Source organism: Triticum urartu, chromosome 5A (assembly GCF_056163025.1).
Source record: "Triticum urartu cultivar PI428250 chromosome 5A, HENAU_Tu73, whole genome shotgun sequence".
Lineage (NCBI taxonomy): Eukaryota > Viridiplantae > Streptophyta > Magnoliopsida > Poales > Poaceae > Triticum > Triticum urartu.
Window position 1 is genome coordinate 205,923,271 of NC_141877.1, and position 17,890 is coordinate 205,941,160.

Sequence of the window (17,890 nt, forward strand, 5' to 3'; positions counted from 1 at the left end):
ATCAAATGGCGAGGACCACATGCGACAACTCTCACACACCCTCAATCTTGTGGTAGATCAACATGTAACTTGTACCCCCTCCAAATCAATACTATCAAACATAATGTAGGGTATCATCTCTCCGAGAGAGTCCCAACCTGGGCAAATCATGTGTCTATGTTACCATCATGCCAAGCCTACCAGCTCGAGACCCCTTACTCGCGATCACGCCCCATCAACATTAATTTTCATGTGATTGTCTTGAGGTGGCAGCCAACATTGTACATCTACTCGGGGAGTAGAAGTGGTATGAAGGACCTCCGGTTTAGGCAGAGACTTCAAATCCATCAGCTAATGAAGGAGCTGGTTTGGTGTGGGGTTTGAAAAATAGACTCATGAATCGTCTTCCGCCTCGCGTACCAAATAACTTTTTTATACAATAGTGATATTCTTTGTTTCACTTTTTATCTTTGGATTCTTATCTAATGGTCCAGAACGGAATCGTGGATGCAAGGAGTAATCTTTTTCTTACAAATTGGATTTATTTCGTACATTTATCTATGAGAAAATCCGGGGGTCACCAAAGAGTTACAACCATCATGGTGAATTACTCAGGTTTTTTATTTTTGAGATCTCGCACTCGGCTCTTTTTTAGGCTTTTTTTTATTTTGAGGAATTTTTAGGCTCTTATTGTCCATCTACGTTACACAAGCTCTTATCCGATAAAGCCCAAGTGACACGTGAAGAGTAAAAAGGCCGGCCCAATAGGCCCCAGGGGGTACGCGGAGGCCGCACTATCCTCCTCTTGTACGCCGCCCCAAATCATCCCGCCTCCTCCCTTCAAACTTCAAAACCCGAAAGGTGGTCGCCGCCTCCGCCGCAGCCGCCTCACCCGGATCCCGCCGGCGCTGGGGAGAGCTTTCCTCTTCGGCACAGATCTGAACGCGGACCGCTAGGGTTCCCGCCGCTGCATTCTCCCCTCGTATACCCTAGAGCCTGCCCGTCCTCCCCGAGCGCAGGGCCCCTCCCGCGCCTCGCTGCCCCACATCTCGCTCTTGGCGAAGCACTCCAGCGACGGCGGCCTGCCTCCTCCAGGACCGGCTGTCGACACATCCTCCCTCGCCGCCGGATCGACGGCAATCCAGTCTTTCTTGCTCGCTCCTCTTGGGCCTCGGCAGATCGACGCGGGCGGCGACCCTCTCGCCCGTCCCTCCCGACGCCGGCGAGTTCTTTGTCCTCACATTCCCCTAGATGCTCTCCTTCCTTGCACACCATGGCCGCCGAATGTGGGCTTTCTTGTTTTAAAGAAAAGAATTTGAGCTTTCTTTTTCAACAACTGGTGGTGCCCCCATTCTTTTGCAAGAACTCATGAATCTGATGGTATAGGTAATCTGATTTCTTTAGTCTGATTACAATATTTCCAAGAATCCTGTACTTGGGTTTAAAGGGTGGGTGGTCTGCAAAATCCGAGTTTCCTTTTTAGAGTTCTGGTTTTACGGCCGTTCTTTAGAGCACAATTTTTCTCATCTTAATTAACCCACTGCCCCCCCCCCCCCCCCCCCCCTTCATTTGTAGATGCCCTGTCAACACGATTTGGAGATATTGTTTGCCCAAGTATACAACCGATCTGTCAAAATATAGATGCAGGACGTGACATTACATTTTCTTCTACGTGCTCCATGTTTTGTGCAAGACTTGCCGTCGTGGAACTAAATGCCAGGGCTTATTACAGAATGAAATACCTTTTCTGCAAAAGAAAAAGAACATCATCAGTTTTCGTATTTTGATTAAGTATAATGCAAACTGTGCATCTTGTGAAGTGGGTTTCATGGCTATGGGTTTTCATTTCTTCTCATTTTTCTTTCATAGACACAATACCAGAAAGTAATTTGTTGAAATTATGCGTATGAATAATAACTAATCGGTTGCTTCTATGATTTTTATGATCTGAGGAATTTACTGTTTCTCTCGCTTATGCGCTCCTCTCAGAAGACTGGATAAACTCGTACTTTCACTTGCTTATTTAGCAACGTTGCATGATGCTTCATGCACACCGTAGTCTTATTCCCCTTTCAGTTCTGCAATGCTACTTCTTGCTATCTTGTTTGTTCAGTGCATGAATCCATAATGCCATCTTCATTTTAACCCAGTCAGGCTTAAATGGCTTCAAGAAAGGATATTCCCGTCCTTATTGCTTGCCAAGGTCCCAGTGGCCGCGTCACACGAGCTCAAGTTGCTAATAGTAGTAGAAGATGTGGAGTGGCTCACCCCGCACTGGTACCTGTGAGAACTGAACAAAAACCGACAGCGAAAGGGAAGACAAAACGGGGAGCTTTGGATGAGAATACTTGTGTAAGTGCTGTAGCTTCAGCTCCACACCCTAAAAGGAGAGCAGTGCTCAAGGACGTGACAAACATAAGCTGTGCAAACTCATACAGAAATTGCACTGCTGTGACTAAGCTACAGGTACCAAGATGTTCCACACATTATTACAGTATCCTAGTTTGATTTGTTGACCATTACTTTTTCCCAAACATATATATTCAACTAAATGAAGAGCTATTTCCTTTGTCCCAGTTGAGGCCCACCCAAAAGGTAGGACGAAATCCAAGCAAAAACAAGCAGCGCTCAAAGAAGGTCCCTAAGCCACCTCTTCCTGCTGTTAGTGGAACTTCATTTGTGAATGATTGTCACAACGTTGAAGAAGCTCAGAAGGAAGAGCTTTCACCACCAAAGGAGGAGCCCACTGCTTTGCTTGAAAACAAAGGGTCGTTGTTGCAGAATACTGAATGGAACAGGGAGAGTGGTTTTCATGAGGCATTCTTTCACGGAAGGACCACAAGAGATAAATTTGAAACTGCTAACTCAAACACTGGTTAGTTAAGTCGCGTCTTTTCTCTACTGTTTAGCATCTGGACTTAAAGATAGGTTTGAACATAGAAGTCCAAAAGACTGCTTGGTGATTCTCTTCACTTGTAATTTTACACTTTGTTGCTGGTTGTCTGGTCATATTCTGAGTATATTCTTGAATCTTGACGGTCTTCCTTTTTTGCGAACAAAATCTTGATGGTCTTTCTGTGGCCACAGAAATTATGAATAACAAAGCATATTGTAAATGTTTTGTGCACTACTCATTTTTGACAAATTTGTAGATACTCATGTATTCTGTTTAGTGGGGTACTAGCATCTAAAGAATCTGTATCTTTTTTCCAGGGGACTATGCTGGTTTAAACATTATAGATATTGACAAAGATAATGGCAATCCGCAAATGTGTATTTCCTATGCTGCAGAGATATACACAAACCTAATGGCTGCAGAGGTATGTTGATGTTTTTTGGTAAAAGGGGAGAGTTTCTACTGTTTAGACGGTCTTCTAAATTTCTCATATTTTACATGCCTTATTAAGCTGGGAAGAATTTCATTTTTGGACGCTTGTGTTTCATCTCTGTGCTATGGTGTTAGTATGCTATTTTTGTGAAAGCATTTGAGCGTCCATCTTATATGCTCATGTTATGCCCCAGCTTATAAGAAGGCCTAAATCAAATTACATGGAGACTTTGCAAAGGGATATTACAAAAGGCATGCGAGGAATCCTCATTGATTGGCTTGTTGAGGTTTGTATGGATTGCTTCCGATTAAATTTATACATAATAGTTTAACTACTCCCATGTTTTTACGATTGAGCATTCATCATTGCCATTTCACTGCAACTTCGCATACAAACTTATGTATATAACTTGCAATTATGAAGTAACAAGTTGCATGTGGATGTGTGTTTTTATGGAAGGTAAGAACTCTGCCCATTCATTTCACAGAGAGGAATAGACCTCTAGGTTTTTACACCTGTCCAAGCTCAACTCAATAGCTTACATAAACATTCTTTTTCATTCTTGTCTGCCTGGTTTCTTTGTTTCCCTTCCAAATCTCATAACTATTGGATGCCAGCGCTGGAGGATTTTATATGAGAAGTTTGAATCAGTGGTGATGATCCACTCATGCATTCTTCTTGCACCACATAACTTACCCAATTCCAAATTGAGCCGAACATGACATGATTAAACTCGTGCTGTGGTGGTAACATGTGCAGTATACACATATAGAAAACATATAAGTCGCGACCCTGTGAATAGTGTAGAGGTCAGAATAAGGTATCCGGTGGTCTTCAGCACCAGAAACATACGTTATGCATTTCCCACATGCATACGGGAAACCTGCATTTTCTTTTGTCCCAAATCAAGATCCTTGTTCCAGTTTAATCTTTAATGTCCATAACTTCTCAGTTTATGAAGCTCTATCTTTGCAGGTTGCTGAAGAGTATAAACTTGTTCCAGACACGCTGTACCTAACTGTATACCTTATCGATCAATTTCTTTCTTGGAAATATATTGAAAGACAGAAATTGCAACTTCTTGGAATAACTAGCATGTTGATTGCCTCGTAAGTTTGTATTTGCTTGATTTTAATATTTATTAATATAAAAAACAATGAAATTGATATGAAGATTTGTTTTGTGCCAAACACATCAATTATGTTTATCGTTTGATTCTTTCTGCTGCCATGGGCTCCAGTGATATCTTTCAGTAGAATCATTTAAAAGTCTACTTCCATCTGCAGAAAATATGAAGAGATCTGTGCACCACGTGTTGAAGAATTTTGTTTCATAACTGATAATACATATACAAAAGACCAGGTACTTGTTTCATGTGTAAGTTTGAACAATTGTTAATTACACATATGCGATGTGTCATTGTTGATCTGCCATAACTGATGTCATCCTGATTCAATAGGTGCTGAAAATGGAGTGCCAAGTGCTTAATGGTCTGGGATATAATCTTTCTGTTCCCACAATCAAAACATTTCTCAGGTTAATGTCTCAGGATGACTAAACATATCATATCATATTTCTATTCCAATACGAAGTTTCTGTTCATCACTAACAAGCCTTTCCTTGAAATTTTATCAGGAGATTTCTTAGAGCAGCGCAGGCTTCTCACAAAGTAAGACTGGCATCCAACCATATTAGCACAGTTTTAATTCATTTTATATGTATGGCGCTGATCACTAACTTCTCAAACTACATTCCCAGGCTCCTTCTGTAACTCTGGGTTATCTGGCCAATTATCTCGCGGAGTTGACTTTGACCGATTACAATTTCCTGAGGTTTCTCCCTTCAGTGGTGGCAGCCTCGGTAGTCTTTCTTGCCAGATGGACACTTGACCAATCAGATCTCCCATGGGTTCGTAAGAAAACTCTGGATACAGACCTCTATACACCATGTGAACAAGTATTTTTTTGTCTCTAATATATTGTATTTCTTGTGCAGAACTGTACTCTGGAGCATTACACCTCATACAAAAGTTCTGATATTCAAATATGTGTATGCGCTCTATGGGAACTTCAGGGCAACACCAACCGATGCCCCCTTAATGCCATACGTGAAAAGTATCAGCACAAAAAGGTATGCAATCAACATTTGCTGCTTGAGTTTCGCATGAATCTTTTTGTGTAAGCTTACAGTTTTAGAATTACCTGACAACTTAGTTTTATTTCTCGTTGCAGTTTGAATGTGTAGCCAACATGTTGTCGCCGGAGCTGGCTCAGTCGCTCTTTAGTAGACAAGCTAACGACACCAATCCCCTGCTGATCAATGACTCTTAGCAGCATCAATCTCCTGACAACCGTGTGGCCGACAACTCGATTTTTGGAAGATCCTGTAGCTTCCTCCCCCCTCTGATCTAGGTGTGCTGTGTTCTCCGGCGAGCTGTTGTTTGTCCGACCTTTCTCGAGCCATGCAGTAGTAAGTGATGGCTCCCATAAATATTGCTGGAACGTGATTAAGTTGGTGTGTAGGCTGCTGATGCCTTGGGTTGATAATTGTATGATGATCCTATCTGTATAATATCTGCCGTCTGCTTGATTTAACGTAGATTTGCGTTGACTCGACTGTTTTCCAGAGTGTAATGTAGTGTAATGCTCTTAAGATTATAAGAGCGCTTGAATCCAGGATGATGTAACCTGCTACAGGCACATATTACTTGGTTTGTAAATGTAGCCTATGTTACGCTGAACAGAAGAGTTTTCTTTTCTTTGTGAAACTAGGCAAGTGAAGAGCCAGTAGGTAGCTTTATGCAATAGTCCCTCCTTCCCAAAATAAGTGTCAACTTTAGTACAACTTTATACTAAAGTTAGTATAAACTTGAGACACTTATTTTGGGACGGAGGGAGTATGATTTAGTAACTATGAAACTCTCCCGTGGCTCCTGTTGGGTGACTTTAATGAGATTCAATTTTTACATGAGAAGGAAGGTGGCAATTCAAGATCGCAACAGTACATGCATCCTTTTCAGAATGCTATAGATGATTGTGACATAAGGGATATTGGATGTATGGGTCTCTTTTACTTGGCATAGAGGAAAAATAAGAGACAGAGAGACTTGACCGAGGCCTTATCAATGATGCGCGGTCACAGTTTTTTCCACATGCAGCCTTAGAGAACCTGGAGTATAATGATTCGGAGGCTCCGAGAGATGAAATGTTCCCGAAAATGGTGCAAGCAGCGTGGGACAAGGTAGGGGCTGATCCTACAGTGATATGTATATACTAATAAGGTACACGTGCAGTGCACGCATGAGATTTGGCAACCAAATTATGAATAAATATCATATTATAGCATGTAAGTTTTGAGTTATATATGCATGATGTAGATGTTTGTTTAATTTTTATAATTCATCTCATTCAAAATCAATTAGTTTTATAGAAAAGCTAATCTATTTTAAGATTCATGGAATTGTGCGTTGTAAAGCATAAAGTAAAACAAACAATGGCAATTCATCTAGAAGAAAAATTGGGCAATTATGATACAGAAGATTCTAGAACAAAGGAGAAGTGCTTGTGTTTTGAGGTTTGTGCATTATGCTTAAGTTCAACCATGGAGTCTTCTAGATTGTACATGTGATAAAATCTGATGGAATGTAGATGATATCCAACGGCCAGTAGTGCTCGGATTTGCCATCTTTGCACCGTCGGATTGGCTTCATCCAACGAACACCTTTCAAAGTTATTCGCACACTATATAGGTGTATAAATGATATGACAAACTTACACGTATGCATGGCTAGTTTCATGACTGGGAACAGTCGATCAAAGGGTGCTTAAAAAACTGAAGAAACGTCTTCGGAAAGCTCAGAGGGAATTCGAACAAGCTATGTCCGGCCCAGTGAATGATGAAAATGAAGAGAATTTTTTGGCTGAACTTGTGGAATACTTGTTGTAGTTGGAAGAGATCTAATGGATGCAAAGATAGAGCTAATTGGCTACAAAAATGCCGACCGGGTTTTTTTTCATGCTTTTTTGCTTTGGCTCGAAGGAAAAGAAATTTTATAAAAAAACTAAAGGATGAAAATGGCGATTTGTTATAAGGTATGCCATCTTTGAACCCCCACGTTTAAAATTATTTTGCTAATCTTTTCATATCCAAGTGCAGCATACATATCCTACCATTTTGCAAAAAGGTTGATTGTAAGGCCAACAAATAAATGAATGATATGCTATTGGCTCCATGCACTCCTGATGATGTTCGTAAAACAATTTGCAGTATTTGTGAGCTCAAGGCCCCTCGTCCGGATGACCTCCATGAAATTTTTAGTGTTAGCACATGTTAGGTGATGAGATCATTAATGAAGTTCCGCATGCTATTAATTCAAGGCAGATACCAACTGAATGGAATGATATTCTAATGTTTTGATCCCAAAGGTCGATTCCGCAGAACTGGTAACTCAGTACATAGACATAGTCTTTGCAATGTCATACAAAGTTATTTTGAAGATGTTGGCTGCTCATTTGAAAAGTATTATGCCTGACATTATTTCCCCCACACAAAGTGCCTTTGTCGCTGGAAGATTGACCACCGATAACATTCTTATTACTTATGAATGTGTGCACAAAATAAAAAATAAAAAGTTGGCCAGTCATGTTTGTGTGCAGTGAGGTCAGATATGCACAAGCCTTATGCCCGTGTTGAGTGGATCTTCCTCAAATATCATGCAAAAACTGGGATTTCATGAGCAATGGATTGAATTAATTATGGCTTGTGTTAGCTCAGTTAGCTATGAAGTATTTTATGGGATTAGATTATATAGAAATGCACCTTCAGTTTCACGCCTTTTATTGGTGAGGATTCTCTTATTCTCTTGAAAACAGATGTTCTAAATGCAACTTCCTTAGAACAAGTTTTAGCGACCCGACCCAAATGGATCAAAGTCTTTGTGCTTAAGTGCTATCCCTGGATCAGTTTGCTAGCACACGCAGTACTCGATGAAATATAACAGAGTTCAATCACATACTTTATTACATCGGGTCCTCAAAAGAGTATTTATTAGATAAATATGGCTGAAGGCCAACTAAAATAAATAACCACAGAAGCATTAAAGGTAAATGAGTCCATCCAACTCCACGACAAATGCTGAGTGCGGACAACGACCTATCGCACCTTAATCCTCATCGAAAAACTGTAATATGAGACGTTGCAGCCGTGTAAGTCAACACATGGAATATACCGGCAAAGTCACAGAGAGAACAAATGAAATAACAATATCACTATATGCAATATGGCTGTGGTGGCTCTAGGTTTAAGTTTTTGCATAAAAGCTATTTTTCCGTAACTCAGGATAAAACAAATTTATTACTACAAAGTTGATGTCATTAATGAGATGGTTCCGCCAACCAAATTCTTATAACCCAAAGTTAATATTAACCCCAATTTAATTATAGTAACCATGTCGAGAGTTCCCGATAGTTCCAATTCCAGAGGCTCAAGTTGTCCATACCGGTGACACAACTAATAGATTAGTTTAATACTCTGTAGAGTTTTGCGCACTTTCCGCACAAGATTTGATCCCTCATTGTACGTCCTTGTGCCGCCTGGTGTTTGAGAATAGGATGACCGAAACATGGCCTTTCAGAGAGTTTCCTTGGACCACCTACAATGCCCATCCAATCCTACCATTCATCTACATCTCGTAGCACTGTCCGATCAGAGTCACAACTAAGATCAACCAAGTAAGAGCCCATATTTACTTGTGATTGCACAGGTAAGCTTCCAGTCTTGAAGTATCCATCCGTCTCTTTGAGACAGGGTGGAGCTTTCCTCATGATAACCAGCCTACTCCAGCTCACTTGGCAAATCTACTAGTACTCTAGGGTGCCCTTCAATCATTCTACCCATATGTATATTGAAATCTTGGTCTTGAAATCTTGAGGTTGTAGTCTTGATCAAAATATTCTTGACTCTCACAACTCCCATGTATCACTCATACCAATCCCCGTATACTAAAGCGCGGCATCATAATAATTTCATCGTTTTCCTGGGGCTTAGTAACATGGGTGTGGGTTCCAACCTCGTAATACTACTCAAGATCAAAGTTTCAATATTACCTACTTGATGCATGCTGGAAGGATGAAACTAATGCAATAAAAACATAGGTATTCGCAAAGATGATCAAAGTGACTTGCCTTGGTGACGACCTTCAAACTCTAACGATTGATTGTATCAAGCTTTGCACTCCGAACAATCTAACGAAAGCAAACAATGACATAGCCACTACTCAGAATTCATAAGAACACATAAAAAACTTAGGAAAACCCAAATAAACCCCAAAGAAAACTTCCGAATAGAAAAAAATTTAACAGAAGATAATTTGTAAATTATTTTTTTCAACATAAAGTACATGTCATGAGCTTCTGAAAGTGCAACTAATCCCCGGGTGGTTTTGGTAATTCATAACAACATATATCTCATTGAACTAATATCCATTCAAGATAAACATTTCAGGATGTTCAATGTATGGCATGGCATGACATAGAGATGTGGACCCCTCAAAATGCTAAGGACAAGGATTGGCAAAAGCTCAAGACTCTGCATTTTTGTTTAAGTGATCCAAGATCACATTGAGTCCATAGGAAAGCCAATACTATTAAAAGGGATGAGGTGTTGCTTAATGGTCTACTTGCTCAAAGTGCTTAGTGATATTGCTCCAAAACCCTCAACCACTTTCTCTATTCAAATATGTCCAAAACCTAAACTCCAACTCGGCCCCATCGATATCTTCCATGAGGAGTGTCCAAAACCTAAACTCCAACTCGGCCCCACCGATATCTTTCATCCGGAGCCACCGAGTTCATTTTGACATAGCCACTGCCAAAATCCTAATGATTCGGTAACACCAACGGATCTCAGTCTCACCAAGATGGCCTTGCTAGCTCTCTGTGACTTGTTGCATTCACTTCGGTCTCACTGAGTTCCTCCGACAATGTGTGAGTATTTTACCACAGACCTATGGGTCCATAGTGATTAGCTAGATGGCTTCTTCTCTCTCTTTGTTCTTCAATACAACGTTCTTCTCAGAGTTCTACTCGACGGAATCTTCTTTTGTTGTGTTTTTGTTGGGATCCGATGAATTGTGGGTTTTATGATTAGATTATTCATTAAAAGTAATTGAGTATTTTTCTAAACTTTATTATGTGTGATTTTTATAGCTATGTAATGCGCTCTGATCTATCCGTTTGGTTTGGCCAACTAGGTTGATTTATCTTCAGCGGGAGTGCTTTACAGTAGTAGGTTCAATCTCACGGTGTCCTCACCTCGTGACAGAAGGGGTAGCGAGGCACATATTTGCATTGTTTCTACTAAATGGGAAAATGGCGGGGTTCAATCATATTGCTTGATTTTATTCTCTCTACATATGTCATCATGCTCCAAGCATTACTCTATTTGTTATGAACTTAATACCTCAAGATGCATGCTGGATAGCCGTCGAGAGGTGGAGTAATTTTCTTTCTTTTATTTTACTTTGCAATTTATCTATCACCTATTGCCAGATTTGATCCTTGCAATTAGCGAGTACAAGGGGATTGACAACCCTCTTGCCCGTGTTGGGTGCAAGCATTTGCTCTTGTGTGTGTAGGTACTGCTGACTGGACGTTTGCGTGAGTGTCTGATAACCCACAAGTATAGGGGATCGCAACAGTTTTCGAGGGTAGAGTATTCAACCCAAATTTATTGATTCAATACAAGGGGAGCCAAAAGAATATTGGTAAGTATTAGCAGTTGAGTTGTAAATTCAACCACACCTGGAGATTAAATATCTAGAGTAAAGTGATCAGTAGCACAGTAATATGATAGTTTTGATAGTAGTGGTAACAGTAGTAATTGTAACAGTAACCACAGTGCTCCCTCCTTCCATCTATATAGGGCCTAATGCATTTTTGAGGCTAACTTTGACCAAGTGTTAGAGCAATAATATATGACATGCAAGTTACACAAATCATACCGTCAAATTCGTACGTGAAAGGAGCTCCCAATGATATAATTTTCACATTATACATCTCATGTATTATTAATCTTATCAACAGTCAAAGGCGGTCTTGAAAAATGCATTAGGCCCTATATAGATGGAAGGAGGGAGTAAAAGTTTTGTAGCAGTTGTAATAGTAGCAATAGCAATTATAACTTAGCAAGAACAATATGTGGAAAATTCGTAGGCATTGGATGTTGGGGAACGCAGTATTTCAAAAAATTTCCTACGATCACGCAAGATCTATTTAGGAGATGGATAGCAATGAGAGGGGAGAGTGTGTCTATGTACCCTCATAGACCGAAAGCGGAAGTATTTAGTAACGCGGTTGATGTTGTTGAACGTCTTCACGATCCAACCGATCAAGTACCGAACGCACGACACCTCCGCGATCTGCACACGTTCAGCTCGGTGACGTCCCTCGTACTCTTGATCTAGCTGAGGCCGAGGGTGAGTTCCGTCAGCACGATGGCGTGTCGACAGTGATGATGAAGTTACCGACGCAGGGCTTCGCCTAAGCACTACGGCAATATGACCGATGTGTAAAACTGTGGAGGGGGGCACCGCAAACGGCTAAAGATCAACTTGTGTGTCTATGGGGTGCCCCCTCCCCCGTATATAAAGGAGGGGAGGAGGAGGATGGCCGTCCACAAGGGGCGCACCCAGGGGGGGGGGAATCCTACTCCTAGTAGGAGTAGGTTTCCCCCTTTCCTAGTCCTAGTAGGAGAAGAAGGAAGGAGAGGAAGAAGAGAAGGAAAGGGGGGGGGCTAGCCCTAGTCCAATTTGGTTTGGGCTGGGGGGGGGGGGGGCGCCACACCTTGGCCTGCCTCCTCTCTTCCACCATTAGGCCCATGAGGCCCAATAACTTCCCCGGGGAGGGGGGGGGGGGTTCCGGTAACCCCCGGTACTCCAAAAGGACCCAAAACATTCCGGTGTCCGAATTTAGCCTTCCAATATATGAATCTTTATGTATCGACCATTTCGAGACTCCTCGTCATGTCTGTGATCTCATCCGGGACTCCGAACAACCTTCGGTACATCAAATAACATAACTCATAATACATATCGTCATCGAACGTTAAGCGTGCGGACCCTACGGGTTCGAGAACTATGTAGACATGACCGAGACACATCTCTGGTCAATAACCAGTAGCGGAACCTGGATGCTCATATTGGTTCCTACATATTCTATGAAGTCTTTATCGGTCAAACTGCACAACAACATACGTTGTTCCCTTTGTCATCGGTATGTTACTTGCCCGAGATTCGATCGTCGGTATCATCATACCTAGTTCAATCTCGTCACTGGCAAGTCTCTGTTGGGGAACGCAGTAATTTCAAAATTTTTCCTACGCACAGGCAAGATCCATCTAGGTGATGCATAGCAACGAGAGGGGAGAGTGTTGTCTACGTACCCTCATAGACCGTAAGCGGAAGCATTATGACAACGCGGTTGCTGTAGTCATACGTCTTCATGATCCGATCGATCCTAGAACCGAAGGTATGGCACCTCCATGATCTGCACACATTCAGCTCGGTGACGTCCCACGAACTCTAGATCCAGCTGAGTGTCAGGGGAGAGCTTCGTCAGCACGACGGCGTGATGATGGTGATGATGAAGTACCGACGCAGGGCTTCACCTAAGCACTACAACGATACGACCGAGGTGGAAATCTGTGGAGGGGGGCACCGCACACGGCTAAACAATCAACTTGTGTGTCTATGGGGTGCCCCCTCCTCGTATATAAAGGAGTGGAGGAGGGGCAGGGCCGGACCCTCTATGGCGCGCCCAAGGGGAGTCCTACTCCCATCGGGAGTAGGATTCCCCTTTCCCTAGTTGGATTAGGAGAGGAAGGAAGGGGGGAGAGGGGGAAGGAAAGGGGGGGGGGCGGCCCCCACCCAATTCGGATTGGGCTTGGGGGGGGCGCCCCCTCGTAGGATCCCTTCTCCTCTCTCCCACTATGGCCCAATAAGGCCCATATACTTCTCGGGGGGGTTCCGGTACTCCGGTATATGCCCGAACTCACCCGGAACCATTCCGATATCCAAACATAGGCTTCCAATATATCGATCTTTATGTCTCGACCATTTCGAGACTCCTCGTCATGTCCGTGATCATATCTGGGACTCCGAACTACCTTCGGACATCAAAACACATAAACTCATAATATCGATCATCACCGAACGTTAAGCGTGCGGACCCTACGGGTTCGAGAACTATGTAGACATGACCGAGACTCATCTTTGGTCAATAACCAATAGGGGAGCCTGGATGCTCATATTGGTTCCTACATATTCTACGAAGATCTTTATCGGTCAAACCGCATAACAACATACGTTGTTCCCTTTGTCATCGGTATGTTACTTGCCCGAGATTCAATCGTTGGTATCTCAATACCTAGTTCAATCTCGTTACCGGCAAGTCTCTTTACTCGTTCCGTAATGCTACATCCCGTAACTAACTCATTAGTTACATTGCTTGCAAGGCTTATAGTGATGTGCATTACCGAGAGGCCCAGAGATACCTCTCCGATACATGGAGTGACAAATCCTAATCTCGATCTATGCCAACTCAACAAACACCATCGGAGACGCCTGTAGAGCATCTTTATATTCACCCAGTTATGTTGTGACGTTTGATAGCACACTAAGTATTCCTCTGGTATTCGGGAGCTGCATAATCTCATAGTCATAGGAACATGTATAAGTTATGGAGAAAGCAATAGTAGTAAACTAAACGATCATCATGCTAAGCTAACGGATGGGTCAATTCAATCACATCATTCTCTAATGATGTGATCCCGTTCATCTAATGATGTATTATTTCCAACAAGTCTATTGCTCGCTCCATTGTCCCGGAGAACGGAGTCTTAGTCATCTTGCCCATGAGGCATGGTTCGCAAGCATCAAGTGATTCAAATCAAGTGATTCCAAAAGTCCATCAGCATGGAGTTTCTTCATGCGCTTTACACCAATATGACCTAAACGGTACTGCCACAAATAAGTTGCACTATCATCATTAAACTTATATCTTTTGGCTTCAATACTATGAACATGTGTATCACTACTATCAAGATTTAGTAAAAACAGACCACTCATCAAGGGTGCATGACCATAAAAGATATTATTCATATAAATAGAAGAACCATTATTCGCTGATTTAAATGAATAACCATCTCGCATCAAACAAGATCCAGATATAATGTTCATGCTCAATGCTGGCACCAAATAACAATTATTTAGGTGTAAAACTAATCCCGAAGGTAGATGTAATGGTAGCGTGCCGACGGCGATCACATCGACTTTGGAACCATTTCCCACACACATCGTTACCTTGTCCTTAGCCAATCTTCGCTTAATCTGTAGCCCCTGCTTCGAGTTGCAAATATTAGCAACAAAACCAGTATCAAATACCCAGGCACTACTGCGGGCATTAGTAAGGTACACATCAATAACATGTATATCAAATATACCTTTCACTTTGCCATCCTTCTTCTCCGCCAAATACTTGGGGCAGTTCTGCTTCCAGTGACCAGCCCCTTTGCAGTAGAAGCACTCAGCCTCAGGCTTAGGTCCAGACTTGGGCTTCTTCACTTGAGCAACAACTTGCTTGCCGTTCTTCTTAAAGTTCCCCTTCTTCCCTTTACCCCTTTTCTTGAAACTGATGGTCACCATCAACACTTGACGCTCCTTCTTGATTTTTACCTCCGCAGCCTTTAGCATTGCGAAGAGCTCGAGAATCATATTATCCATCCGTTGCATATTATAGTTCATCGCAAAGCTTTTGTAGCTTGGTGGCAGTGATTGAAGAACTCTATCAATGACACTATCATCAGGAAGATTAACTCCTAGCTGAGTCAAGTGGTTGTGATACCCAGACATTCTGAGTATATGTCCACTGGCAGAACTATTCTCCTCCATTTTGCAGCTGAACTTATTGGAGACTTCATATCTATCAATCCGGGCATTTGCTTGAAATATTAACTTCAACTCCTGGAACATCTCATATGCTCCATGACGTTCAAAACATCGTTGAAGTCCCGGTTCTAAGCCGTAAAGCATGGCACACTAAACTATCAAGTATTCATCAACTTTGCTCTGCCAGGTGTTCATAACATCCGGCGTTGCTCCTGCAGTAGGTTTGTCACCTAGCGGTGCTTCCAGGACGTAATTCTTCTGTGCAGCAATGAGGATAATCCTCAAGTTACGGACCCAGTCCGTGTAATTTCTACCTTTCAACTTAGTTTTCTCTAGGAACATATTAAAATTCAATGGAACAATAACACGGGCCATCTATCTACAACAACATAGACATGCAAAATACTATCAGGTACTAAGTTCATGATAAATTAAAGTTCAATTAATCATATTACTTAAGAACTCCCACTTAGATAGACATCCCTCTAATCATCTAAGTGATCACGTGATCCATATCAACTAAACCATGTCCGATCATCATGTGAGATGGAGTAGTTTTCAATGGTGAACATCACTATGTTGATCATATCTACTATATGATTCACACTCGAACTTTCGGTCTCAGTGTTCCAAGGCCATATCTGCATATTCTAGGCTCGTCAAGTTTAACCCGAGTATTCAGCGTGTGCAAAACTGGCTTGCACCAATTGTAGATGAACGTAGAGCTTATCACACCCGATCATCACGTGGTGTCTCGGCACGACGATCTGTAGCAACGGTGCATACTCAGGGAGAACACTTATACCTTGAAATTTAGTGAGAGATCATCTTATAATGCTACCGCCAAACTAAGCAAAATAAGATGCATAAAGGATAAACATCGCATGCAATCAATATAAGTGATATGATATGGCCATCATCATCTTGTGCCTTTGATCTCCATCTCCAAAGCACCGTCATGATCACCATCGTCACCGGCTTGACACCTTGATCTCCATCGAAGCATCGTTGTCGTCTCGCCAACTATTGCTTCTATGACTATTGCTACCGCTTAGTGATAAAGTAAAGCAATTACATGGCGATTGCATTTCATACAATAAAGCGACAGCCATATGGCTCGTGCCAGTTGCCGATAACTCTGTTACAAAACATGATCATCTCATACAATAAAATTTAGCATCATGTCTTGAACATATCACATCACAACATGCCCTGCAAAAACAAGTTAGACATCGTATAATTTGTTGTTGCAAGTTTTACGTGGCTGCTACAGGCTGAGCAAGAACCGTTCTTACCTACGCATCAAAAAACCACAACATGGTATAGTGATTGCTTTTTGATCTTCAGAAGGAACCCTGTTCATTGAATCCGATTCAACTAAAGTTGGAGAAACTGACACCCACCAGCCACCTGTGTGCGAATCACGTCGGTAGAACTAGTCTCGCGTAAGCATACGCGTAATGTCGGTCTGAGCCGCTTCATCCAACAATACCGCTGAATCTAGAATCAACTAGTGATGGCTAGCAATATGTATATACCCACGCCCACAAATCCTTTGTGTTCTACTCGTGCATATAACATCTACGCATAAACCTGGCTCTAATGCCACTGTTGGGGAACGCAGTAATTTCAAAAAAATTCCTACGCACACACAAGATCCATCTAGGTGATGCATAGCAATGAGAGGGGAGAGTGTTGTCTACGTACCCTCGTAGACCATAAGCGGAAGCGTTATGACAACGCGGTTGATGTAGTCGTACATCTTCACGATCCGACCGATCCTAGCACCGAAGGTACGACACCTCCGCGATTTGCACACGTTCAGCTCGGTGACGTCCCACGAACTCTAGATCCAGCTGAGTGTCGGGGGAGAGCTTCGTCAGCACGACGGCGTGATGACGGTGATGATGAAGTTACCGACGCAGGGCTTTGCCTAAGCACTACAACGATATGATCGAGGTGGAAATCTGTGGAGGGGGGCACCGCACATGGCTAAACAATCAACTTGTGTGTCTATGGGGTGCCCCCTCCCCGTATATAAAGGAGTGGAGGAGGGGAGGGCCGGCCCCTCTATGGCGCGCCCAAGGGGATTCCTACTCCCACTAGGAGTAGGATTCCCCCCTTTCCCTAGTTGGATTAGGAGAGGAAGGAAGGGGAGAGAGGGGGAAGGAAAGGGGGGGGCACCCAATTCGTATTGGGCTTGGGGGGGGGTGTGTGCCCCCTCCTAGGCTCCCTTCTCCTCTCTCCCACTATGGCCCAATAAGGCCCATATACTTCCCGGGGGTTCCGGTAACCTCCCAGTACTTCGGTATATGCCCGAACTCACCCGAAACCATTCCGATGTCCAAACATAGGCTTCCAATATATCGATCTTTATGTCTCGACCATTTTGATACTCCCCGTCATGTCCGTGATCATATCCGGGACTCCGAACTACCTTCGGTACATCAGAACACATAAACTCATAATACCGATCGTCACCGAACGTTAAGCGTGCGGACCCTACGGGTTCGAGAACTATGTAGACATGACCGAGACTCATCTTTGGTCAATAACCAATAGGGGAACCTGGATGCTCATATTGGTTCCTACATATTCTATGAAGATCTTTATCGGTCAAACCGCATAACAACATACGTTG

The 17,890-nt window shown here is 42.6% G+C and overlaps 1 protein-coding gene across 3 annotated transcripts; it reads left to right on the forward strand.

Annotated features, from left to right (window-relative positions):
- The first annotated feature begins 797 nt into the window (after nucleotides 1-797).
- On the forward strand, nucleotides 798-5,923 carry LOC125508589 (cyclin-A2-1). Of its 3 annotated transcripts, none has more exons than XM_048673346.2 (12): nucleotides 798-1,365; nucleotides 2,130-2,445; nucleotides 2,557-2,854; nucleotides 3,193-3,299; nucleotides 3,502-3,594; nucleotides 4,284-4,417; nucleotides 4,595-4,670; nucleotides 4,768-4,844; nucleotides 4,944-4,977; nucleotides 5,067-5,216; nucleotides 5,304-5,438; nucleotides 5,522-5,923. In XM_048673346.2, the coding sequence occupies exons 2-12, from the start codon at nucleotides 2,140-2,142 to the stop codon at nucleotides 5,636-5,638; spliced, it is 1,527 nt and encodes a 508-aa protein (XP_048529303.1). In that variant the 5' UTR covers nucleotides 798-1,365; nucleotides 2,130-2,139; the 3' UTR covers nucleotides 5,639-5,923. The 3 variants fall into 3 exon arrangements, with proteins under 3 accessions (XP_048529303.1, XP_048529302.1, XP_048529304.1); XM_048673345.2 differs by having other exon boundaries at nucleotides 799-1,365; nucleotides 2,134-2,445; XM_048673347.2 differs by having other exon boundaries at nucleotides 801-1,365; nucleotides 2,134-2,445; nucleotides 5,540-5,923.
- Nucleotides 5,924-17,890: the final 11,967 nt, after the last annotated feature.

Bases quoted from the DNA above. Each gene is read 5' to 3' on its own strand.
- LOC125508589 (XM_048673346.2), top strand. From the start codon at position 2,140: ATGGCTTCAAGAAAGGATATTCCCGTCCTTATTGCTTGCCAAGGTCCC. The intron at 4,418-4,594 runs GTAAGTTTGTAT...TTCCATCTGCAG, and splicing joins ACTAGCATGTTGATTGCCTC to AAAATATGAAGAGATCTGTG. The intron at 4,671-4,767 runs GTACTTGTTTCA...CTGATTCAATAG, and splicing joins ATACATATACAAAAGACCAG to GTGCTGAAAATGGAGTGCCA.